The following is a 26,293-nucleotide window of genomic DNA, read 5'->3' as shown; positions in this document are numbered from 1 at the left end:
AATAGTCTAATTTCATTAAATACTACCATAAATTCAATTGAGAATTCTACAAAATTATTCAATAGCTATTAAGCAAAAATATATTTATTGTTCAATTTTGTTGTAACAATCAACTTATAGCGCTATTTTATATATATATATACACACACACACACACACACACTAAATTTGTAAGCTATCAAAATATTAAATGAATATCATATTTTTTCCATAATATTTAAAAGTAAGTTATTTAAATATATCTATAATAAATTATTATTTAAAAATTAATTAATTAAATATATTTATAATGTCATTTGAAAATTATGGAAAATATTTTTTTAAATTTTTTGTTTTTAGATAATTCTTCTAATTATATTTTCATAATAAATTAAAATTTTAAACTAGATTTATAAACGAACACCATTTTTTAAGTTTTCCACTACCGAATTCTTAGTAAAAATGCAAAATATATTGTGTATATAGCTTAAAATGATGTGAATATATAAATCTCCAAATTTTTCAGCCAGAAAATAGGATATTCTTTATTCTTTTTTTTTTCTTAATGGTAACTTGTTACCTGACTGATCGGTTGTAGTAAATGTTGCCTTAGTCAATGATAAGTGTTGCCTATTTCTGTGGTAAGTAATCCTTTATTTTTTTGTCAAAACACCCTACGTTTAGTTTTTGATTTTGATCCAAGGGCTGTGATTTATCTATTTTTAATCCAAGAACTGTAATTCATTGGGAGTATGGTGTTCTCATACCACTTGGGAGCACCACATAAGTTTTGGACAAAGGACTCATAAATAAGTGTATGGACCAACAAGAGTGTATGGTAGTTAAAATGTTCCGGAGCGACGCGTAGCCATGCCAGACCACTGAGTAATTACTTTTCATGAAGAGTACTAGGAACAAAGAAAATTAACAAAGAAAAGACCTTTAAATTGTACATGAACGGCTCAAATTCACTGTGCAGTGCATCTGAACCGTTCATGTACACTTTAAGAGTCTTTTCTTTGCCTATTTTCTTTACACTTAACATTTCTCTACTTTTCATACATTGCTTCAAGGGTGTATGGACCAACAAGAGTGTATGGTAGTTAAAATGTTCTGGAGTGGCGCGTGGCCATGCCAGACCACTGAGTAATTACTTTTCATACATTGCTTCAAGGCCTTCTGTTGCAAAATATTTACTGTTACCCTCCCAAGTAATGGTGCAAGTGCAATGTTCAGGCCCGTGAACGACTTAGCACCATCATACAGAAGAGCCACCAATAACAGAAAGAAAGGAACTACTATTATTAAAGCTCAAGAAATTACTAGTACATGGAATCACATTACCACACAAATACCTATACCAAAAGGAAACAATGGAATGGATTCCTTCCACAAGCCCAAAATCAACTTTCCCATATCATTCAAGATCATTAGAACCAGACTCCCCTCCATTCTTCCGCGCATAATTGAATGATCCAGACAACAGAAATGAAAACGAAGTGTCTGAATCATCAAATGGAGGTCGTGGGAACTCATGGAACCCCCCAAGATTGCTCGCATCAAAACTCAATGGCGAGAAAAAACTCGCAGAATCATCATCAGCACTCCCCTTAACATCCCCGACATTTTGAACACCAATCGCATTAGAAATGTTTGAGCCGAAGTTGACACCTAGAAATCCAACCTTATCCGCTGTTTCAGTAGTCTCCATTATATCAGATGGCCCAACTAGCGAGCCTTTAGTTTCATCCAGTGGAATTGCAGGAGTGTGGCCTTGGAAAAGAGTAATATGCCCAAAAAGCTTGTCTTTTCTTGAGAATGTTGTGCCACATGAACAAAGCCATTTATCCCTCCCACAATGCTTTTCATGGGTTTTAAGATCCGCAATAACAGAGAATTTTTTAGTGTTGCATCTACTACAAGTGTAACTCTTGTCACAATGGGTCCTCTTGTAATGGTTTTTGACACACAAGATGGTCTTAAGAGGCTGAAACTTTTTATGATCTTTATTCCGCTTGCAACCGGCATATGGGCATGAATACCTCTTGATAAGCATTGGCTCAGAGCTCGATTCCTTATTAGGTTTTGCTAGTGCAGCAGCAGTTTTATACTCATCCCCATGGCCTCTCATGTGCATGCGTAAATTAGCATCCCTCTTGAACCCTTTTCCACAAATCATACAAAAGTGGGTGTGAGGAGCAAGAATTTCCTCTTTCTCTAGTTGCAAGATTTCATAGGAACCGGGTGGAAGGTTTTCCCCTTCGTCACCATCTTCTTCATCTTTTGACTCATGTTCTTCAGTCCAATTTTGTTCAGTTTTGAGATCAACATGGTTGGGCTGATCAGTAACCTTGTTTCCATTTCCATTAAAATTTGGGCCGGACGGAAATACAACTCCACCAAGTTGACCAAATGAGGGATTTGCTGACAGGGTTTGCTTTACAGAAGGGAGAAGACTACCTGAAAGTAAAAAACAAGTTGAAAGACAATTGAAGATAGATAGGCAGCAGCAGATTTTTTTTACCTCAGCTAAAAGTTGAACAAAAAGGCTGTGCTTAGGATCTTTGGATCACTGTTACCAGAAACCAATACCCTAGCGATTTACATTTTTTTTCCTGGCATGCATGCATGCCTGGAAACACAACACCTTGGTGGTGAATTTAGCAATCCAAAGCATCTGCCAAAGTTTTTCGCAAAAAACTGGAGTTAATAAACAAAAGATCTGGAGATACTAGAGTTTTGGAAAGACATCTAAAAACTAGACATTAAGCTATCCTGGGAACATTTTGCACGAATTATGGAAAATAGTATTTTGCAAAGATCGGAGGTCTACCACTAGAACATTATAATACTTTTGAATGTTTAGAAGTCTACCCCTAAAGTACAATGATCTAGGGCAGGTGGTGTCCACGTGCATGTTCCTGATCCCTCACACCCAAATGATCAACGTTCCAGGTAAGATAGGTTCGGAAGATGGTATTTGGAGGGATTTAAAGGGGGGAAAACCAAAAAGTGAAGAACCTATATCTACTTATTTGGTTCCCCTTCCCTCTGTAAATTCCTCTTTGAATTCCATGATCCACACACAGCCTTGATGAATCAATTAGAGTGCAAACCAACATGATACTGATGGGCGAATACTACCTGCGGTGGAAATCAGTTGAACTATAATTGAAGTGAGATCAGCAGTGACAAGCTGTTGTTGCTGAGTTACAAGTTCATCAGCCCGAGAGGGACCCTGGCCTCTACGGCCCATAATTAAACGAACCAAATCTTGGAGTTGATGGATCTTTTGTTCAAGGAAAGACAGGTTGCTCAGCATTGCCCTTGGATCCCATTCTGGGATTTTAGTTTCATTATTTGGATTGGGAGTAACTGAAGACGGGGCTTCAGATGGTTGGTTGAATTCTGGGAACTGGCTTTGTTCAGTGTTCATCTCGTAGTCTTGCATTGAAGAATCTTCTTCTTCCCACTTCTGCTGACACTGCTGCAGATTGAAATTGTTGAAAGATTGGTGATCAGGGGGTACTTTCTTCGGTATCTCCTTAAGATCCATTTCAAATTCTCCCCCTCAGATGTACGAAATCGATTCTGAAAAGATGCAATAGGCGTGAGATAGAAGATATTCATCAGACTTGCAAGCACAATAAATGAAAAGGAGGAGAAACAAACAAGCCATAGGAAACACATAAGGATACTAATATGTAAGTCTGTCCAACAGGAAGGCACATGTATAATTGAATTTCGAAGAGCTGAAAATGCACAAGGATACTAATATGCCGTCTTTCGAACTGGAAGGCTGCCATTTTAGACGATGAACTTGTAAGGAAAACGTTACATGACAATGAAGTGTCGGAACTTCATTTATTTCTCAGGTTTCGCTTTCCCTTTCCCTCTAGACATCCCTCTTCAAGAACACAATCCAAACACAACTTAAATGAATCACTAAGAATGTAACAGAGGAAATAAAACGGCTGCCCTTGACTTCTCCTCACAAGAAAAAAAAAAAAAAAAGAGGAAAAAACAAGCAAAAAGAGCGAATTTTTTCATGATAAAAGAAAACTCAAGTTTGAAGCTATTAGTAGAGGCCCAGAGGAAGATGGGGGCAAACTCAATTCGTATTGTCCATTGGTGGATAAAGCTGCAGTGGTCGATTACTCGATTTATTCTCAGAAGATAGTTTATTTGTAAAAAAAAAAGCCACGCACTCTCAAGTTTTAACCCAAAAGAAGAAGTATATCAAACATCTTTAAATTCGAACCCAAACTTGGAGATCCAAATACTCACACATAAGCTTTACGCACCCTCCAGCTTAGAAATTATCAGTAAATCCTTCCAATCCGAATCTCGCCACCAAAAGGAGGGTGTTTGGTTGGTTGGGATTGGGATAACGAAATTCCTACCGAGAAATCGTCCATCAACCTAAAACTAGATCTTAATGAAGATAAAACAAGATCCCAAACATCATTTCAAGATTGCCCAAACCCAGAATACATCTCAATATATGTTAGGTCGTGATGTTTGATTGGCCAGTAAGTGGATGTATAACCTGTAAGATTAGTTATTATCTAATCACATCTCTAATTCTACCAATCAAACTGGCCCAGATGCGCATAAACTGACCCGGATATCTGAGCTATCAAAAAATAATTCTACCAATCAAACTGATCCTAACATCACATGAAAACCACAGACCTTTATTTGCCCAATTAAAACTAGAAGCTATTTAAGCAATCAAAAGTCAGCACAAACAATAAGAAGTCAAGGGCTAATACATAAACTGAAACTGAAGATATGCAATGAAATCGCTTAAAGTAATCCAAACCCAAGCAAAATAACCAACTCAGATAAGTGATAGAAGAGAGAGAAGGGAGGACTCACCGTATTGAAGATGAGACGGATGCTCCCTGTCGGCTGCTCTGACTTGGCTACCTCCAATTAGAGAGAGAAAGAAGAGAGAGAGGAATGAAAAGGGAGACGGAGCTGAAGTGAAGCAATATATGAGCATCTCTAGAGAGGCACAAAAGGAGGTAAATTTTTTTAATCAAAGTGGGACCATATTTGTCAAACCCAATATGCCAGCACCGTTGATCCGAAACCCATCAATCACAACCGTGTGTCCAGGGGTCAAATGTGATTTGATCTACTTTCAGCGTTATCTTGTCTTCTTAAAAATAAAAATGCCCCCTACTAATGGACACAAGCTAGAATGGCTCTGATTGGGAGTTCTTCTACGACCCACCAAACCAACTGGATGATTCTCTCTCTCTCTCTCTCTCTCTCTCTCTCTCTCTCTCTCCTAGTAGTACTATATATTAATTTTATATGTATCTACACGTGAAAATTTGACCGGGTTTTGTTGAATAGGATAATGTAATGGGGAGGGTGAACTAGGGTGGGGGGATTAGCCAGGGGGTCACGCCACCGATACAAACGCTGACCCCAATGACTTCCTCCTCCTTCCTTGTGCTGCTTCTGGGAAAGCGCAGTGCAGGTCGGCAAAAGAAACAAAGGACAAGCAGTAAATTGTTTTCTGTTTTGCCATGCCTGCAAATAATCGTAGTATTTGTAATGTGATGATCTAACATTTTACTTTCTTTCATGATCGGATGTCCATATCAGATCAGCTTGCAAAATTAATGACCGCACAAATTTTTAAGTAGAACTAAAGTTTAGAGTATTTGACCATTTGAATTCGAATTCGAATATGCGACATCATAAAAAACAAGTACTTATTTGATTTCTCATACCACTAGGCCGTACCCGAGTAATCAACCTAATATGGTACTTGGCACAATTTAATTATTTTTAATTAATAATTTTTATTTTTATGTTTATCGAATTTTTGTTTCTTTTTCGTCAAAATTTTCTAATTTAGATAGTCATCTTGACTCGAGAAATAAAAAAAACAGAAAATCGACTGAAGTTACCTATCTTTTGAACTTTTCATGCTTAGTGAATTTCTTACAGATTTAGAAACTGCATTATGAAAATTCAATTTGAATATGTTTATAGAGATTTAAAGATAAAATCGAATTCATGGATCATCTTAAAATTGGATTCCAAGGTGAAATTGTGAATATTTTATTTCAACTACTTAATACTTAATTTATACATTTAACATTTTTTTTCAAAATAAAAAATTTACCATTTTAAAAAAAAAAATTAAAAAAAATAAAGTTCGGATTCAGATTGATAACGGATTTAATTCAATCTGATCTGATCCGAATTTGGATTACCGGATTCGGATTATCGGATTGACGCTATCAGATTTGGATCGGATTCAAATCGGATCCGGTCCATTGACAGGCCTAATAAGTAATAGATTATAATCCTACCTTGTACAAGGCTTAAGCGTGCTCACCCTAGAGTAGTTTTGGGATGAGTGACCTACTGGAAAGTATACGGAGTTTGGGCGGCCAAAGCAGACAATATTGTGTGAGGCAAGAGTGGGTCATTATACTCCAAATGCACATGTAAAAAAGAGAATATTTTGTAATTTATCCCCTCTTTACTTCAACTTTTTGTATTATAGGTGGGAACCCATCTTCCTTTTTCAGAAATTTGGTCTTCAAATTTATTTTTGGGTCTCCAAAAATGGAGACCACACATCAATTTTGGAGATCAAATCTCTAAAAGGGACAACAGATCCATTCATAAAGTACAAAATGTTTAATAAAATAGAAAATAAATTACAAAATTTTTTCTCAATATGTTACATTCATTCTCTATTTTGGAGTTTTGGAGATTGATCGGGGAGATCTATCTTCCCCTTTCACCGTCCTCCACCCTCGCCCTACCCCTACGCCTCCAGCCGCCTAGACCCTCTCATCTTCTCCACCACCGCACCTCCTCCACCATCTCCATCACGTAGTCGCCGGTGTTCTGTCACTAAGGTGCATCTCGAGTTTGTGGATTAGCTTGCAGATGTGGTTGTCGGAGTCCGTTCTTGTGATCACTTGGTTCGCCGAAGTAGGAGTGCTTGATAGGTTGGGTGTTGTTTATGAGATTTTATTTCTATTGCTCTTCGATTTGTTTTTTTGTGGTTTTCTCTCCAGTTTCTTGTCATGAGTCTTTCTCCTGGCCGAGTTTCCTCCAGTTTGGTGATTTTGTTGGGGTTTTATTTGTTGGTTTGGGGATCCACTTGTCAAAAGCTAACTGATGATTAAGGGATCATCGTATTAGTTTGTGAGGTTCTAGAGTTATAAGCTAGCAAATCTAGGCCTCCTGATTTTTGTCTCTGTTTGGAATAATTAACTCTCTTTGTAGTATGTTTATCTCGTATCAAAGAAATCTCCTGCCATTTAAAAAAAAAAAAAACCTATAAAAAACGACATAGGGTTATTTTTGAGCCACTGAGTCGTCTCTCAATTCCGCTTTAGGGCTGCTTTCACTCCACTTTCACTTTTACTTCGAGAATGTCAACTAGCAATTACTCCAATATAGTATATCGAATCACACTTCTAGGCTCTAGGGATCCTTGCTCTTACCTCGTAATCACATAGGCAACTCATAAAAATAAGACGTTCAACTCTTTAAAACAAGTATAAATCAAGATGTCAGATCCCTTATGTACACCATCTCTCCATACACCTCCAAAATGCCATTTTTCATGGGCTCCAATAGGAACCTACGACGATGATTCAAGCCGTCCATCTTATGACCCTTGCAAATAGAGATTTCTCTAAAAAATTGGAGTCATAGGACAGTTGTAGGCGCACAAAAAGAATTATATCTTGTTCCAAAAAATGGAGTAAAATATATTTTGAACTTATTTGTTATATCAAACAAAATATGATTTGTCCATATGCCTATGCATGTCGATCAAGCTAAGTTTTTGCAGATACTTCTTTTCAGCAAGTGTACGAGTTGAAAGATCCGGATCAGTGGTTTGGACCCGTGAGGGAGTTCAAAAATGACAATTTTGAGGAATATGAAGAAATAAGGTACGCCGAAGAGCTCATCCCAAAATTTTAGAGACTACAAAATATGGGGTGCCTTGTGCTGGATACCATTTCGCTTCATCCAGTTATGGAACTTCTGAATTACAACTTTGGATGCAACATCTATACAATACAGATTCCACAAGGGTTTTTTACTAGGACAACTATGAAATATGTGCCACAAGGGCTTTTTACTAGGAAAACTAGGAAATAAATGCAAATGTACACGAGTAATCACCCTACAGTTCAACTACAAAAGGACCTTGTTCACTTGACAACCACTAATTCCTTTCCCCGAAGTTTCTGCTTTGCCGAAGAACTCCGAACTCCAATTAATTCTTTCAATGAGACTTCCAGGAAGGGGAAAAAATAGAAGTACAAGAGATATGGGAATGACAATTAGGAAGCTATTAGAAAGCTCAAATAAGGGTACGGTTACTTTAGAATGTTCAGCCCCCAACAACTCCCCAAAAGCTATGAAAAATTATTTTGTCCTTGAGACCTTCAATCAAATTATTTTCCATCTGCAGACAGTATTAGTATAATTGACAAACTTGTAATCACAGAATAGCTTTCGTAGATGATTTTACTGATACTGTTCTCGATATTGACCAATTCCCTTCTGGGCCTCAAAACCTGGAAGCTTGATATCTTCTCTTCTCATTACCAAAACATGTTCTTCAACTAGTTCAAATGATCCATGGGAAAAAGGCATCTAATTTTCTTAATGCAGCATGATTCTAAGAGACCAAGATTGAAGGATCAATTCATCATCCCACCTAGGAGATGTCACGACCCTGACCCGCCCCTTGAGGTCTTAATCATGACAAATGCCAGTGATTTCTCACTAAGGCCAAATCACAAATCAAATATCACATAAACAAGTGATAATCAAAAGGGACTAAAACATAACAGCGGAAGCAAAAGCTAGCTTTTTATTGATAACAACCCAAAGTCTTACATAGGTTTTACAAACCAAAAGGTAAACCTCTCAGAGCTGAGCTTACTTACAAACTCGAAAGCTAAACAAACCATATACAAAACTAAGTGATCATGAAACATAACTTTCTTCCTACAAGCTTCCAAATATACAACACATCTCAAAAGTAAACATGCCACCACACTACGCGTCCCTTCCTGAAAGGTGGAAAAAAAATTACATTAGCCAAAGCTCGTGTGAATGATTAATACTTAACTCACATGCCTTCCATGGACAATGCAAAATAATTTGATAGTATTTCAAAACAAAGAACTCAAATCCATAAGCCAAATATAATGCACATTCCGTTATTCAAAATTCAAAAGCTACCAGGCGTCCCCGGTAGTGGATAAGCCAAACGTCTACGCAATATCCCAAAACACACACCAACCTCAAACACCCTTGCTAGCCATTAAGCCGTCCCCTAGCAAGACCGGACATTGGGAATGCCATTAAATAGATTCGCAAATATTTCACAAATAGGTCCACCTTCCATTGTTATTCCATGGAGTACACAATTTATAAAACTTGTTCAAATAAGCTCATTAAGGAAAACAAGTTTAAAATCATGTGTTTAGGTATTAAATCACTCACCTCGATTCTACGAACCACCTGAACTTCCTATAACAATTAGGCAATGGAAACCCAATTAGAAACTGTTAAACATACTTAGATATAACTTAAATAAGGTCCTAAACACATTTAAGAACAATTTAAGAAGTTAGATAACTAGCCTCAAGAAAATAGTCACAGAATCTGCAGTTCCATTCACTTTAACGCAAAAACTGACTTTGCACAAGAATAACTAAAACACAATCTTCATGCATTTTTTTAGGTCTATGAGTCTAGTTTCAAAATCAGAAAACGGATCGCGATTTCATCGCTCGAGCAAAAAAATATGACCGTTTCCGTAAAGTGCGACAATGCTGTCAGCACTGCAAATACCACAACAGCAGGTCGGTTAACGAATTTTAACTCCTTCCACATTTTGATTTAGGTTCTGAAAATTTTACACAATAAAATAGACACATACAGGCATCTTCAATAAAAATATCAAAAAATATTAAGGTCGGGAAGTTGGTGAGAAAAATTCCTCAAGAACATGGCAGATTCAATTCTGTTGAAGCTCTAAATTGCCTGCCCACAAGCTGTACGAAATTCTGAAGTAAAACCCTAAAATTCACATCAAAACTCATACAGAAACTTCACAAAACATAAGCAAACTTGAACATACTCATGGGCAACCTCAAATATACCAAATTCATGAATTACACAAACTTTAAACATGTCAATTTCTAGGAATTTAAATGAGGTTCATGGGTTTTCAATATAAACTTCAATCTCTACCTAAAACCCACATAGATTAAGCACTTCTAGCAAAAAAATTTGAACATCAAGAACAAGAAATTTTACTCCTCTAGGCATGTACTTACCAAATTAGGCTTCAATCCAAGTCTAAGAAGAAATATCCTAAATTTTCTTAAAAACTATCATGTGTCGGTGTGACCTATAACCACCTATGTTCCATTTCCTAATAAACTAGCAAAACAAAGCCAAAATCACATAATTAACATCAAGCTCAACACATACTTAAATTCTGAACATAATTAAAACTCGGGGTATTACAGGAGATTCTGGAATTGAACCACGAATAAACAAATACCTTACAGAAGAGGATAGATCTTCAATGCATCCTTTAAAATGTCTTAGACCTTTTGAAGGTTATCCACTCGAAGAATGGGTTATGTTTCACTGATTAAGCTTCTGAGTTTCGTCCAACAGCTTCGAGAATTCAGTCAAGATAACTGAGTCATTGCAGGTTTTTCTCTCAGATAACCAGTCCTCTTGAAGACGAACATCAACATCCCTGCATCGTGGTGTGATCCAGAAACATCAGCAACCGGAATTATTAAACTCGAAGGATACGGCTACATGATGACAGACATTACCTCCTTAAAGAAAGAACTTCATAATTCCTTCGTAGGTAATCAGCATGCTTCGTTAGGGTGTCTTGAACATATGGTTTGCCCACAGTTCTTACTGCTGCAGCATTTAGTAAGTTTTCCAATGAACCATGTTTTCTCAAGAGTTTGAGTGTAGTCTTCCTACCAAAACTGGGAACTAAATGTTGAATCCCAGGAACTCCATCAACCTCATCGCCCACTATGGATCCTAAGAAAAATAACTATGTTCAGAAAAGTGATACAAATTCAAAGTACATGATCGGCAAAAAGGTTCTGAACATCATAGATGTTAATAATGCAGAGCACATGGTTATTATCCCAACTTGGGTCATCGTTGCTGCCAGTCACCTGAACTACTAAAAGAAGCATACGATAGTAGGTCTTGCTCAAACGAATATCTTACTTGTATCAACTTTATGGTAAGCTGATAGAGGGACCGTATAGCTTGTTTATCAATTTACACTCCTTCCTTTCGGTTTGTTCTGTCCATGTAAATTAGGTAACCTGTAATTCATCAATGTAGTTGAACCTGATACACACCATAAAGCTTCCTAAACCTACAGATGTACCGATTGGGAAGGAGATACTTTAAGAATCCAATAAGATACTTCTTTCTGCTCAATATGTGTGGGTACATGGCACTCCGTCTTAAGGACTGAAGGAGTGAGGGTCACCATGAACGAAGGTCAACCCCGAGGTTAGCATGAAGGACGGCCTATTCCCTAGCCCAAGTTGCTCAGGACCGGAGAAGGCTTGTGGAATGGAGGCTGGGGCTCAAGGGATTGTCTGAGGGCCTAAAATCCCATCAGAGGTTTAAGACCCCGAGAGAGGTAGATTGAAACGTCACTATCCTTACCTACCACCCGACACCCTTATCACTTGAAACCCCTATCACTGACTTCTGATCAGTAGACTTTTAGGCCTAGGGCCCAGACATCACATGACTACTATATATGACACATCTCTATTAGTCTTAGGTCTGACTTCTGGCCTCATAGGCCTGCGACCTTCCGGCAATAGCCATTAAAGACCTTCCACATGTCCTCAGTCCAGCTGGACTTCAAGCCCTATGTAGCACGGACACGAATACGGATACGGACACGAATACGGACACGGACACGGACACGGGACACGGGAATTCTAAAAAAATGGGGATACAGACACGGCGGGGGACACGCCACGTGTATAAATAAATAAAAAATAAATATATGTACATATATATATAAAAAATTATGAACCATTGTATATGAATAATTTCACAAATTGTATAAAAAAATTTCAAAGGAAAAATTACAGTTTAACCCAAATGTTTTGAATAATTTCATATTAACCCCCAAATTTTTTTAAAATATTACATTTTGACCCCTAGCCGTGTCCCCGGCGTGTCCCCAGCCATGTCCATGCCGTGTCCCCTATCAAAAATTAATAAAAATTATCGGACACGCCATGTGGCGTGTCCAATACGTGTCCCCGCCGTGTCCAATACGTGGACACGGCGCCCTTTTGGAGTGTTGGTGCTATAGAGTTCAAGCCATCTCTCTCTCCTATATAAAGGACCCTTGCCTTTGTCCAACACATTACACGGTATTGGTCTTGGTCTCTCTTCTACCCCTCTCTCTCTAGGATCTGCCTTGGGCTCTCTCCTCCTCCGCCTTTGGCACTCCGAGCCTTCAGGATCTTGTTGGTATCCCAAATCACCTTCAGGGCTACAATAGCCCATCAATCTATCACACAATACGCATCCTTCATTAGTGAAGAGGGTGGCATCCCTACCCACACACCCTGACACTGGGGAAGATGCATAGCCTATCCAGGCCTAATACTTGCCACATCTCTCCCAAGTTTGGCAATTTGGACCCAAAATGTGTGCAATGTGAAAAAGCTCATTAAACCTAATGACAACCCAGTGCATTAGTTAGAAAGATAACAATCAGTTTTTATTGGAAGCTCGGAAGAATATGTAGCATACCAAACTCAATTAAAATCAGGAAACTTAACTCAGTTAAGGAGATTCAAATCAATGCAAAAGATTCTAAGACACATAAGTGTATGTATAAGGTGAGAAATTAAGGCCAAATTGTAAATGAATAGTGGACAATTGAAATCTGTAACTGATGTAGGACAAAAATGGAGAGTTTTTGTATTTTATTTTTATTGTTTTAGAATAAGATTTTGGCTAGGAATATTTTCGTTTAGGTTAGAATTATTAACTTTCCATATTCAGTTGATTTTGATTTCTACCTTTATTAGGATTCTTGGTCAATAAGAATTAGGATTTTATTTTAATTAATTAGGAAATATCTTTTATTTAATGCCGCTTGTTTTGGCATGATTTATTATTTCTTTTACAGTAGGATTTCTAGGGTTAGGGTCTTATAAAAAGGGCTGTAACCTATTCAATTATAAAAACTTTTAAACTTTTAATCAATAATATTTCAGACTTTTGTCTTTCTTCTTGAGGATTCAAGAACTGCTCGTGGCTACGAGTACCTATCCCGTTCTGATTAGTACGCAACTAATCTCTTTGTTATTTCCGCTGCGTCAAGTGGTATCAGAGCCACGCTTTTTCCTGGTTCGATGGCATTCGTCCGTGGAAGATACACAAAGCCTATTGACGATGATCGTAGGGAAGAATTTAACAGGACTCGCACCAAGGGATTTGCCCATGGTCAACCTGTTAAACACAAAGTTGATAGGAACCGCGTTGAGGGATTTGCCCGCAACCCACCTATTAATCAAAACGTCTCTGGAAGATATTCATATTATCAACTTGATAGTGAGGATGAATCTGAAGACGAGTTATTTGAGGATTATTATGGATATCAGTCGAAGAAGCGACATTCAAGGTCCGAAGGATTTTATCGCACAGATGTCGACTTTCCAACTTTTCAGGTAGAACCAATAATTCCTACTTTTCATGGTTATTGCCATCCTGAGAATTTCATTTATTGGTTTCGTAAAGTAGATAAATTCTTTGAGTTCTACACGGATATTCCTGAAGAGAAGGAGGTCAAATATGTGGCTCGTAAATTATATGGCTATGTTTCTACGTGGTGGGAACGATTGCAGTCCGACAGACTACGACAATATAAACAACCCATTAGGACATGGCCTAAGATGAGACGATTGATGAGTGATAGATTTCTTCAGACAAATCACGCACAAATGTTATATCAAGAGTATCGAAGGAAGCTTGAGTCTAAACAATCCTTCCAAGAATTTTCAAGCTCAGATATAATTTCAATTCTTGATGAATGGAATGGGTATGAGATAAAAAAGGAAGAAGATCGGGTTGAACTTGATGCCGACAAAGAAGTTGTTAAAGAGGTTGCGATTCAAGTTGATGATACGAAAATCGAAACGGATGTTGGTGATCAAGTTGTTGAGGACCAAAATAATTGTACATTGGAGGTGGTTGATACTAATATAAGTGAACTGCACAATAGCAAGATGGATGTTTGTTACAAAGAGGCCCTTCAAGTTGCTACAGTTGAAAGGGTAGATGACGACATAGATAAACCAAAGGAAGAAAAAAGCATCGAGTTCATTGTGAATACTACTACTTTAGTGGACAAACACTCTTTTGAGGCCATTCAATTATCTACAATTGGAGTACATGTGCCACTAGAAAAGGACACCCTTATGGTGGGCAATAATTTTCAAGACACAAAGGTTGCTAACGATACTGTTGAAGTTGAAGTGGCCGTTGAATTGCACCATGCAACAGCAATTGTGAAGAAACTATTTGGAACTACCCTTAATAGTACGGCGCCAATTCTTAAGGGGTCAAGCAATTTTGAGATGAAACAACATCAAGAGAACTTGCAACATCAGCTTAAGGTTCACTTTGTTGATTTTCTCGGGGTGGAGCCGTTTGCATTAATTGTCAATACCCGTTTAGTAAATCATATCAATGAGTTGAAGCAAGCTGAGAAACAATCTTTACAAGTATACTTTTCTTTGAATTTTTATTTGAAGTTAAGAAAGGAGTTGAAGTATTCCAAATATCTATTTCTTTGGAATGGAAGGTGGCAAGTTTCTAATGAGAACTCGAGGGCGAGTTCTTTTGAAGAAAAGGAGACTGATGTAGGACAAAAATGGAGAGTTTTTGTATTTTATTTTTATTGTTTTAGAATAAGATTTTGGCTAGGAATATTTTCGTTTAGGTTAGAATTATTAACTTTCCATATTCAGTTGATTTTGATTTCTACCTTTATTAGGATTCTTGGTCAATAAGAATTAGGATTTTATTTTAATTAATTAGGAAATATCTTTTATTTAATGCCGCTTGTTTTGGCATGATTTATTATTTCTTTTACAGTAGGATTTCTAGGGTTAGGGTCTTATAAAAAGGGCTGTAACCTATTCAATTATAAAAACTTTTAAACTTTTAATCAATAATATTTCAGACTTTTGTCTTTCTTCTTGAGGATTCAAGAACTGCTCGTGGCTACGAGTACCTATCCCGTTCTGATTAGTACGCAACTAATCTCTTTGTTATTTCCGCTGCGTCAGTAACCTTCTCCTGAAAATGCATATACACCAAAATCAAATTGGAATTTTGGTGCGACAAAAAGAGAGAAAAACCAAAATGCAGACTTTTTTTTTTTTTGCTCAACAAAACCAGAACGCAGACTTTCAATTCCAATAGAAGGATTTCACTGGGATTTGGGAAGAATGAACAACTAAGGACTGAACAACGGAGCCTGTGAGAGTCCCCCTACAATCTCTTTTGACAGTTTCCCTTTTTCATAAGCAAATTCCCTCCTTCCTGAATGATCCTAGCATCAAATTCCTTTCCCTCCCCAAGATATTTGATCTTCACCCCACTCAATTGAAAAAACAAAGAGAAAAAAAGAAGCAGCAAAACCTAATTTGTAGAACAAGCAATAGATATATACAAATTTAAATGGTCTTCAAGTTCCCGAATTGCTCCATATTGAATATAATTATACCTCGTCACAAATGAGATCTCAGATATACCCCATATGGTAAGTTCATGAAAAGGAAATCTGAAAAGATTCGTCACATACTTACTAAGACTCAAATCAGAGGATGGATCACAGTGATACTGTGCTTTATAGTGCTTTATGGTGTAAAATGACCAATTGTCAGACTTATGCATGGGCATAACAATTTGCACATCCTCAGAGATGAGTTGCTTGAAATCTTTGTCTGGAGAGGCAATGACCACTCGATACCCTCTTCGTAAAACTTCATCAACAAGTGTAGCCACAACATCATCTGCTTCGTGCCCTTCAATTTTCACAATCTGCAACAAATTTCATTCTCACCAAATGAACCCAGTGAAACTAAAACTATAATATATAAAATCATCAATATCCAACATGTTTAATCGTTATTCTTTGAAGAATGTGATGGGGAGTGACTCACAGCGTCGACCGAATAATAGTAGTCAGATGCTTGTAATGTTGAGCCAAATGAAATGTCATCCCAAAATAACCAAAAAGAGGAAAGCAATACACTGTTTTTCTGTCATTCCTGCCAACTTGCTGAACCAGCACTAGCCAAGACAAATAATCTTCCAAAATACGTCTACGCAGAAATGGAGACAATCACAGTATACAGATGCAACATGTAATGAACCCATCTCCTCTCCCAAGGATTAACTATCCCATTTTTGTTGTCTTATTGGTCCAATAAATATGAAGGTTTCATTTGAGACTTGAAAACATCAAATAGTTGTTGTTGGGAATAGCGTTGCCCAAAATTAATCTACAAACCACGCTATCTGAAAGTAAAAAATCTGGATGAAGTACTTCGAACTGATAAGGCACCGTGGTCTCTATGTTTATAAAAGAAATATAGCCCCTTCCCTCATCACACATCACTGGATTTAAGCTGAGACTCTTTTGTATACTCCTTGTAAATAAAAGAATGCATTAGGAAATGGTTTAAGCTCCATAGGTTGAAAGAAGGGAAAGGAACAAGAGAAAAATGTCTCGGGGATGGAATGCTTGTGTTGTAAACAGTAAACATCCCCACTTCTCAATTATCATGAGATGCAATTTTATATTTATGAGTTTCTAAGTCAAACAATCCTATTTTACAAAAATAAAAAACAGTGTTTCTTATGACTTACCATAACAACGAAAGTACCGAATGACCTTCGGAGGTAATAAAGCATGATATACCAGATTAACAGCTAATATGACATCCTAAAACTTCAGAGTTCAGAAGCCAATAAGGGCTTCAAAGATATCCATAATACATAAGAAGTGAATAAGAAGATTGACTCACTGGCGCGTTTAATTTCTGGAGCACATCAATGACAGCACGATGTGACCTCCAAACAGGACCTTTAGAGAAGTTTCTCCTTTTTGACTTGTAGGAAGGTAACAATTGTCTTCGATACTCATTGCCTCTTTCCCCGTCTATAACCTACAAACAATATTCCAGTAGAGAGGTTAAAAAACAAATGAGGAGAAGAATAATAGCAATTTACAGCTATGTAAATCAATATACATATACAGAGGCATAAAAGTGGTGGTGAGCTGCCAAGATATCAAGTACTATCTTATTTGTGGCGCAGATTCAATTTTCAATTCACGGCTGCCCTTAACAAAAAGCCAGAGTAAGGTTGTCTAGCTATTAACCTCTCATTCCTTTACAGTTATAAGCATAATTGTGCACTTAGTATGGCCTTTAAGTATTTATTTGTTCGAGATTCTTCCCAGGTGTGTAAAATGATTTGTCTGATTGCTTAAGCTGACTAAACATATCATGAAAAAGGGTCTCGATACATCCATAGTTTTGTACTTCCTACATTACCTTCGGGTGTAAGCTAGCTAATCATTGACATGATTTCTCAGATCCACATTGAAATTTTTGTTTGGACCTTGTAACTAAAATCTTTGTCGCATAAGGACCAAAACCTTCTTCTCAAGTAAGGAAAAGGTCAGAAGAGGAAAGCTGCACTTCTCTCCTAGTTATGAAAAACCCAGTAACAATATAAAAGACTAGCAATGATATCTAGAACTGGAAAAAAAAATCCCCACATACTTGTAGCCTCTTTTGTTTTCCTCAATGTTTTAATGTTTAGTAATGAACATTAAAACTAAGGAAGAACTATCTTTTTCGCATCTCTGGCCTTGACCCTTTTTTTAACCCAAATTTGGGTAAATTCTTGGGTCAAAAATCCATTTGGGTATGCCTCCTCCAATATTAAACCCTAATTTTTACCCAATTCTATTGGTTGTATGTTTTCCTCCACATTTTCCCCTCATTTGGGTTTCAAATGGCAATTTGTACTAAGAAAGTGAAAAGAGGAGTTGAGAAAACGGATTTGGATTCGGGTAAGAAAAAGGGTAAAACACAAAATGGGTAGGCGAAGGGTATGCCACTGGACATGAGTTTTTAATGCTTCTACTCAAATTTTTGAGTTTGGGTAGAAAAAAAGGGTAACGAGTGGAGATGCTCTACCAAATTCATGAACCCCACATAGCATTGTATCAATACACCACAATTTCGATAGTAGGTTCCAACAAAGATTCTAACTACTGCATAATAATTCCACACAAAAAAATAAAGTTGCTTACAGCAATAACAGGGTCGGCAAGGCTGACTTGAGAGAAGAAAAGGGAAATCCAATGAGCAAACGAGAGTAAGCTGGGTGTGCTTCCTTTGTAACAGAGAGGATTAACGTCCAAGAAGAAAACCCTCCTCTTCCTCCTCCTCCTCTTCTTCTCTATAATTTCGCTTTCATTCACTTCACTGAAGCTTTCAAAGTTGTTATTGACGTGTTGCATCAATTGCCCACCAACTGTTCGAGTCAGGGCCCCAGATAAATCAGCAGCAGGGGCTCTGAGTTTCCATAACTTTAGCGCTTTGGGTTTGGTTCTTTGGTTGATTCCTAAGGTAGCAAGACATGGGGCAGTGGTGGTGGTGGTGATGCCAACATGAGCCGAAACAACAGCTGCTTCGAACATTTCCAATGACAAAAGCGTTGATGTTGTTTACTACCACATCCACTTCGGTTAAAAGGGCTGCAGTTATTTCTTGCAAATGGGCGAATTCAATAGCCCAGACCAGCAGCCCAGTTGCTTTTTGGGAAAATTGCATAAGAAACCTTCTTCAGTTTCAACGACTTCTAAAATCAAATCCTATATTTGTTCTTTGTACAACTAAAACCCCATGGTTAAGCAGTTCCAATTTGGCCTTTCCGGCTACCCTCCGTTATTTCAGCTGCCTTTGAGCGCGAAACCCGTTTCTCCCCTATATCTTTAACACCGTAGGACCTTCGAAAATGCAAACTTGAGAGATAGGCGATTAAGATTTAAGAATCATTACCCGTTCGTTTTGGGATTTTGGATTTGTAGGTAATGAGTGTAGAGACAAATAAAGTAATGATTGAAAATATAAGTAATGATTAGAGAAAATGAGTAATGATTGAAAAAAATAAAATAATAATTAAAATTCAAAACCCTTAAACGAACGAGATCTAAAGCTACCATTGTCTCCATTTTGATGATCATTGAGGACTCATATTTGATGATTATTGAGGATGAACATCTCCGAGCCACTCTTCCACTCCAATTTTTAATCCAATTAAAGCTTTTGTCAACTTAGGTAGAATTTTGAGGACTCATATTTGTAGTTTTTAAAGTCATCACTCCAACAACAACAAAAAAAAGGAAAAAATGAGTGGGTACCTAGCCTTGTTTGGATGATGTTTTAAAAAAATTTGAGTTTAATTTTTGGGGTAATGAATTGAGAGAGAAAATTGGGTAATGATTGAAGATAGGGATAATGAGTAGAGAGATGGAGAGATAAATGAGAATAATGATTAGAGAGATGAAAGAGAAATAAGATTAATGATTAGAAGTAAGGGTAATGAGTTTTTTGAGTTGAATTTTTTTTTCAAAATGTCATCCAAACAAGCCTAACCGTTTTAGAATTTTTGATAATGAGTGAAGAGAGATAGAAAAAATTTATTAGGGACCTTGCGCAGAGATAAAATCCAAAATCCAAATCCTAAAACGAACAAGGTCTTAAGTTCTGTAATCAAATATGCAATCCTAACTTACAGTATTTCAGAAAATATAAAATGCGAATGCATAAGATTATTGGGAAAATAGTAATCGAGGTTAGTTTTAGACACTATGTCCTTAAAGCAAATTCGGTGCCCACACTGCTAATGAGATACTCGAACATTTGCAGCCGGGGATACAAGGATTATGGACGCATAGAAGCAACACTTCCATTTTCCTGCCAGGCAAACCAAAAGTCCAGAATAGTGTTGAACTCTCAAAATTTATTGTACGCAGTATAGCAAATTTGCAGTAAAAAATTGGGAAAATAACAGTCAATGACGTGTTTTGATAATTAATACACGCCAATGACATTTTCAGTATTAACAAATGTTGTCAGCATGTCCTTTGTGGGTATTAATTATCAAAATATGTCCAGGACCATCATTTTTTCCCTAAAAATTTCAGTGAATGAAATGAGAGGATAAAGATTGCGACTGTTGGCCGACCAACAAGTTCGACGAAAGGAAAGAGAAATGTTAAGAAAGCCCAAAATAAAATTTTATTTCTGGAAAAGAATGTATGTACTTGGGGGAAGCCCATTTATCTTTGATCCAACCCATACCGGCTGGGTTCGGTTGGCGTCAAATAGGTCAAAACCCACTTTGTGTCCAGTATTCCATTTTGGGCTGTCCCTTAATAAGTGTCCATTTTGTAAAGTTAGGGGGGTAAAAGTTGGTGTATTGTCTATTTTGTCTCTAAAAGTAGATTTTATTTTGAAAAGTTAGTGAGTAAAAATGTAATGATGATGGGTAAGTAGGGAAAGTGGAGGAAAAAGTTGATGTGAAAGGTGTAATGATGATGTCTTTTTAATAAGTTGGAGTTACGAAGCAGGACACTTAAAAAGGGACGGAGGGAGTATATGCTTTGTTTGGATTGTTTTTTGAAAAAAAAATTCTCAACCCAAAAAATATTTATTACTCACCTACTTTCAATCATTACTCACTCCTATCTCCAATCATTATTCATATTTCTCTCTATCTCTCTCCAATCATTACTTCTACTTCCAATCATTACTCTAATTTCTTTCTCCACTCATAATTCTACAAAATTTCTCAAAAACTCATCTAAACACAACATTAGTTGTTCGAAAACACCAAATCATTGATGTTTTTATTCCTTGAGGGTTGAGGTTGTTTGACTATTTATTTATTTTTATTGGGAGCTAAATTCTGAAAGAGGAGTGATTTTCAAACTCTTCTTTTTGATATCCACACTCCCTTTTTGTTTTTTAGCGCTGAAAGTGTATATTTTTTTCTTGATAAAAGACAAAAAAAAAAAAAAGTGTGGATATAAAAAAATAAAGTGTGAAAATCAATTCCCATCTGAAAATTGTAAAATTGGAGCTAGTGTATCCATCTTTGTAGCCTAAAAGAACACTCTTACTCTATTCCTATACCATAAAATACAAGCACCGAACCAATTCCTATACGATACTTAGCTTGCTCGTTTGAAGGCTTTAAAATCTTTGCTCATGCTCTCCAATATATTTTTTCTATCTATCTCTCTCCACTCAAACCTCCTTCAAAACCCAAAACGAACAAATCCGTACATGACTTTTTCTTTTTGGAGAGAGAGAGAGAGAGAGTAGGCGTGTAGGACTACCAGTATATAAGTTCACTAGTTCAGTACAAACCAATGTAAGAAATATATGAGCATGAACATTCCAAAGATTCTTAGCAAATGTAAGTATGAATATCATTGTCACTCAGTAGCCGTTGATCAAGCAGCAACAATCCACATCACCAGTACTTTTATACATCGAGTCTTTTTTGAAAGCTGGCACACGCGTACATATACTTTAGTAACTGAAAATGGAACATAACATGGCCAATATATTACAGGCTTGTTGAATTTCAAAAAACGCTCCCTTAATACCTTAAATGGTTAGAGGCTTCCATTCTTTTGTATCTAATAACATACTGCTAGGGACATGACCAAAACTCTGGATGATCATTCTTCGTAGAAATTTATCCCGCAAGTTTAAGCTTATCGCGCGTTTAGGAGCATCCGTAGAATGCTTTTCGTTTTGGGCCTTGCTTCTGGTGATATGCTGACACAAGCTAGAGCAACCCTCAGAACTGCAAGCATCTGGCTCCTAACTGCAAGTGATGTCCTGCTGATACTGAAATCAAGAATGTGATCCATTTTATCTTGTTTCACCGAATTGCTCAAAACCAACTTGGCTAACTCGGTTCCCTGGCTCACTGCAGATTTTCCGGTCACCAATTCCAATAGAATGACTCCGAAGCTGTATACGTTCCCCGCCATCGTCACCCTCATTGTGTAGGCATATTCTGAAAGCCAATTATACAAAAGTTAGAAGCTCTCTAGAGGAGATAGCGAAACTTCGATGGTATGTCAAACTTGGTTTAGGCCAAATATTTACGAAAAACAATTGTTCAGGGCAAACTCATGGAAGTAATTTCCAGGAAAGAGCATATAATGCTAGTAAGAATTTATAGTGCTTGATAGCATCATATGGAACAATTGCAGCATCTATCAGCATGAGTTCAGTTCCATAGGTGGATTTAAAATGAAGGAATATGAAGTGGACCTTTACTCAACATGAAAAAGCATTTATATTGAATATGGATTAATAATGACAAGTGCGGGCTTGACTAGGGCTAGTAGATTTTTTTTTTCTTGATTGGTGAAAATCAATATTGTTAGAATAGTTACATGAGCACCTTGGACAGGAGTTCATCTATTCTCCTGACACCTATGTGCACTCCTGACGCCATAGTTACATGAGCACATCTTTTCTCCTGACACCTATGTGCACTCCAGATGCCATTGGGCCAAAGGCCTTTTGGAGATAGTAGGATATGTTTCATAATCCCTGAACAAGTTCATTAGAGGATTTCAGATAGCTTAATTTATGCACCATTTTATTTCAATCTATCAATCTAAAGTTCAAATCCATTCCTAGAACACGTCGATATCAATTGGACTAGAGGATTTGAAAACAAAGGAATTCGATGTTAAAGATTAAGGCAGTTGTACAAATGATAGATATCGGATCTCGATTGATATTGACAGGGTGGAGGATTGACCACAGATAGTAGAGATGTATTTTCTTAAAATCCATGTACACTTGAATCAAAAACTCAAGGATATCAAATAACTATTTATGAGTTATTTTGAATCGGTAACTCAGACCCAAACTACTGCATTTTTTTATAGGCTACAATGCTTGAATGAGTGATGCAAAATTTGTTCATTTCATATCCATAAATTTGCATGCAACCTAAAATCTCGAGAAAAACTTAGTTATGGAATAGCACCATCAATAGTTCACACAGTTAAGGTAAGGTCATTGAGTTAATTACCAGGAGGAATATAGCCAACAGAACCAGCCACAGCAGAAAGGCTTCCACTGCTTTTTGTAGGATCAATCACCTTACAAAGCTCAATATCTCCAACCTGAGGCTCCTTAAGTGACTTCAGCAGAATGCTTTTGCTCGACAAGTCGAGGAGAAGAACAGGACCAGAAGCACCCCCGTGTAAAAATGCCAAGCCCTGAGCCACTCCAATTGCTATGCTATAACGACTCCCCCAATCCAGAGCTTCTCCCAAGCTTCCATGGAGCACATCGAAAAGGGTACCCTTTTGTGCGAATTCATAGAAGAGATAAGCACTGTCAAGGGTCACGACATAAGCCAAAGGAGTCATGACATTGGAATTGTTCAACTTCCCTAAGGATTCTAGCTCTTCACTGAATTTCTCATGGGTACCCAGTTGGAATATCTTGTCACTCCAGTTTAGCTTCTTGACAAAGTAGCTTATCCCAGAAGGCATTATGGATTTGTAATAGGTAGAGAACCGAGTCTTCAAAATTATGTTGGACGGATTTGTCACTGCTTCCATGGCTTTGTTGAAGTCGATGTTGGATCTGTGCACGGCATTTGGGGTCAAAAGATTTCCCCTAATGACCTGAGGCTGAGAAAAGTGTTCCTCGGATTGAATCCGCTCATCCTTAGTCTTGTAAAACCGTCTGGAAATCAACAGAACAACGATTGTTCCTATGAAAATAGCGAAAGCACTAACAGCAATAGTGACTGCAACAAGGCCAACAGTGACCCTCTTTTTCGTTTGAGTTGGGCTAGGGTTTGTGGGCTCTATAAGACCTGTGTTTCCGGTTGTATTCACCGAAACATACGGACGAAACTTGGGAATCAATCCAAAGAGACGATTATTGGAAAGCACCAACTGTGTCAAGCTTTCCATTGTAACAAAAGAGTCTGGAATTTGCCCGGTAAATCTGTTGTTGGATAGATCCAGCACTTCCAATCCGTTCAATCGCGACAGAGTTTCTGGTATCAGGCCTTCAAATTGATTGCTGCTTAAATTTAGAGCAATCTGCAAACTCTGAGGCATCAAAGGAATTTTCCCGCCCAATTTGTTACTCCCCAGTTGGAGTTCAATGAGAGAAGTCAAATTACCAATGGAAGCCGGTATTGAACCACTGAGATTGTTTCCTCTTAAGTCCAAGTTATTAAGATTCTGGAGCCTTGAAACCGAAGGAGGAATCGAACCATTGAGTGCATTCCAGCTGATATTCAACTTCCTCAACCATTGCAATTGGGTAATTTCAATTGGGATTTCCCCCACCAATTTGTTGGCTTGAAGTTTAAGTTCCTGAAGATTGGTGAGATTACCCAATTCAACTGGCAAAACACCAGTGAGTTGATTCTTAGCAAGATTCAACAGTGCTAAATTCTCACAGAGACCCAATTGAGAAGGTATTGAACCTCCCAAACTGTTGTTGTCCAATTCCAAATAGGTCAGTTTTTTAAGGCTTCCAAAGGCTGAAGATGGGATTGCCCCATTCAAACGGTTGTTTCCTAACCTCAGTCTCACCAAACTTGATGACATGTTTATGGGTACCCACCCGCCTAGTGAATTATAAGACAAATCCACAGTCTCCAAATTTGGTTGGGACAAAAGGTCATTCTGAAGTGGCCCGTTTAACTGATTATAACTAAGGTCTAGATTCCTCAGAAACTTTGTAATCCCAGGTGGAATATCACCAGAAAAGGAATTCTGATTCGCAGCGAATCGCTGTAGTGTTTCAACACTTGAAAGGAATTGTGGGATTCCACCACTCAAATTATTGGAAGACAGAATCAAAACTTGCAGATTTTGAAGCTCTCCGAATCTATCCGGGATAGACCCAGAAAGATTATTTACACTAAGATCAATGAAAGTCAAATTCGAATAATTCGCGATTTCCTCGGGTATTTTACCTACGAAGTGATTGCCATAAAGCCCAAGTTTTTCCAAAACCATGTATTTCCCAAAGTGGGTAGGAACAGAACCAATGAATTGGTTGTACCCAAGGCTCAAAATTTTCAGACTAACCAACCCATCAAGCTGTAACCTAATAGTTTCATTCAATGAATTATGAGACAAGTCCAAAGATTCCAATTTCAAAAACCCATCAAAATTAGGTAAAGAACCAGACAATCTGTTCCTACTGAAATTCAACTCTCTCAACCCACTGAGATTTCCACAAGCAGTCATGAACCCACTTGGGATAGAGCTCAAGTGGTTGTCGGATAGATCAATAGACTCCAAACTATTGATCTGGCAAAGAAGAGGGAGGAAATCAGGGTTAGAGAGAGAGAAGAATTGGATAGAGAATCGGGTGATGAAGGAGTTGTCGGAATTGCATGTAACTCCCTTCCATGAACATGGGTCTCTGCTGATATTCCATGGAAGAGGAGGTTGAGCCGTGTTGTTTTGGAGGAGACTGCAGAGTTTGATCATGGTGTTTCTCTGGTTTAAAGGAATTTCAGAGAGAACAAAATGAAACAAGAAGAAGAGGGGTAAGAGGAGAGAAGTAATGGGCACATACCTTCTCATTTTGGGGCGTGGAGAGAAATTGAGCCTGCAGCAAATCTTAGGATTTTATGCGGCAACAAAATTATAAAATTATGTGAGAGTGAATATTCTATTTGGTTCAATCGGTGAAGTAAAGAGGGGATGCAGAGAGGAACTGAGGGAGGGAGGGAGGGAGGGCATATGAAGATGGTGGAGAGGGGAGAGAAAAGTTTGAGTGGGTTTTAGAGAGAGGAGATTGGTGTTGGTGGTTGTGTGCCAGTGTGGGTAGATATATTACATGCTTTGCGAGCACACCATCACGCGATTTTCTGCGGACATTATCTATTATACATGTGTGTGAATTCCACCATTAAGTATTCAAGTGTGTGATGAAGACTGTCACGCTATAGCGCGATGGTATTCTAGGAATACTGAATAATTACTCGGTGGTGTGCGCGTCGTGGGGGTTAAGTTGACTGGGACTCCAAAGAAGTTTATTTTTTAGTGCCAAAGACTTGGACTGACAACAGTTATGGTTTTTGGTCCTTTGGG

At 37.7% G+C, this 26,293-nt stretch overlaps 3 protein-coding genes across 9 annotated transcripts; all 3 read right to left on the bottom strand.

The window, feature by feature from the left end:
- Nucleotides 1–1,257: 1,257 nt before the first annotated feature.
- On the bottom strand, nucleotides 1,258–5,247 carry LOC131329167 (protein SENSITIVE TO PROTON RHIZOTOXICITY 1). Its single transcript, XM_058362248.1, has 3 exons — nucleotides 4,861–5,247; nucleotides 3,124–3,570; nucleotides 1,258–2,439 (listed from the first exon to the last, which is right to left on the bottom strand). Exons 2-3 carry the CDS (start codon nucleotides 3,533–3,535, stop codon nucleotides 1,397–1,399), a joined length of 1,455 nt encoding a protein of 484 aa, XP_058218231.1. The 5' UTR covers nucleotides 3,536–3,570; nucleotides 4,861–5,247; the 3' UTR covers nucleotides 1,258–1,396.
- Nucleotides 5,248–8,099: 2,852 nt separating this feature from the next.
- LOC131329804 (uncharacterized) lies at nucleotides 8,100–19,085 on the bottom strand. 6 transcript variants are annotated; one of them, XR_009200851.1, is made up of 7 exons: nucleotides 18,425–19,085; nucleotides 17,127–17,267; nucleotides 15,903–16,137; nucleotides 10,851–11,064; nucleotides 10,565–10,768; nucleotides 9,496–9,522; nucleotides 8,832–9,059 (listed from the first exon to the last, which is right to left on the bottom strand). XR_009200851.1 is itself a non-coding variant. In XM_058363181.1 (5 exons), exons 1-5 carry the CDS (start codon nucleotides 18,812–18,814, stop codon nucleotides 10,651–10,653), a joined length of 1,107 nt encoding a protein of 368 aa, XP_058219164.1. In that variant the 5' UTR covers nucleotides 18,815–19,083; the 3' UTR covers nucleotides 8,832–10,650. The 6 variants fall into 6 exon arrangements, 1 of the variants encoding a protein (XP_058219164.1); XR_009200849.1 differs by having other exon boundaries at nucleotides 10,851–11,073; nucleotides 18,425–19,084; XR_009200848.1 differs by lacking the exons at nucleotides 8,832–9,059; nucleotides 9,496–9,522 and adding an exon at nucleotides 8,100–8,710 and having other exon boundaries at nucleotides 10,535–10,768; nucleotides 10,851–11,073; nucleotides 18,425–19,083.
- A 2,503-nt stretch (nucleotides 19,086–21,588) lies between these two features.
- Nucleotides 21,589–25,995, bottom strand: LOC131329097 (LRR receptor-like serine/threonine-protein kinase GSO1). 2 transcript variants are annotated; one of them, XM_058362169.1, is made up of 3 exons: nucleotides 25,237–25,995; nucleotides 23,248–25,164; nucleotides 21,589–22,212 (listed from the first exon to the last, which is right to left on the bottom strand). In XM_058362169.1, the coding sequence occupies exons 1-3, from the start codon at nucleotides 25,781–25,783 to the stop codon at nucleotides 21,905–21,907; spliced, it is 2,772 nt and encodes a 923-aa protein (XP_058218152.1). In that variant the 5' UTR covers nucleotides 25,784–25,995; the 3' UTR covers nucleotides 21,589–21,904. The 2 variants fall into 2 exon arrangements, with proteins under 2 accessions (XP_058218152.1, XP_058218151.1); XM_058362168.1 differs by having other exon boundaries at nucleotides 23,248–25,995.
- Between the last annotated feature and the right edge of the window lie 298 nt (nucleotides 25,996–26,293).

The sequence above is a fragment of the Rhododendron vialii genome, chromosome 6a (assembly GCF_030253575.1).
Source record: "Rhododendron vialii isolate Sample 1 chromosome 6a, ASM3025357v1".
Lineage (NCBI taxonomy): Eukaryota > Viridiplantae > Streptophyta > Magnoliopsida > Ericales > Ericaceae > Rhododendron > Rhododendron vialii.
This window is presented reverse-complemented; position numbering and strand designations above follow the sequence as displayed.

Bases quoted from the DNA above. Each gene is read 5' to 3' on its own strand.
- LOC131329097 (XM_058362168.1), bottom strand. From the start codon at position 25,783: ATGAGAAGGTATGTGCCCATTACTTCTCTCCTCTTACCCCTCTTCTTC. The intron at 22,213-23,247 runs GTAATTAACTCA...ATTGGCTTTCAG, and splicing joins TGTTGGCTATATTCCTCCTG to AATATGCCTACACAATGAGG.
- LOC131329804 (XM_058363181.1), bottom strand. From the start codon at position 18,814: ATGTTCGAAGCAGCTGTTGTTTCGGCTCATGTTGGCATCACCACCACC. The intron at 17,268-18,424 runs GTAAGCAACTTT...TATTGTTTGTAG, and splicing joins TTGCCGACCCTGTTATTGCT to GTTATAGACGGGGAAAGAGG. The intron at 11,074-15,902 runs GTAAGTATGTGA...TATTTTTCTTAG, and splicing joins ATCCTCTGATTTGAGTCTTA to GATCCATAGTGGGCGATGAG.
- LOC131329167 (XM_058362248.1), bottom strand. From the start codon at position 3,535: ATGGATCTTAAGGAGATACCGAAGAAAGTACCCCCTGATCACCAATCT. The intron at 2,440-3,123 runs GTAGTATTCGCC...TTTTACTTTCAG, and splicing joins TCAACTGATTTCCACCGCAG to GTAGTCTTCTCCCTTCTGTA.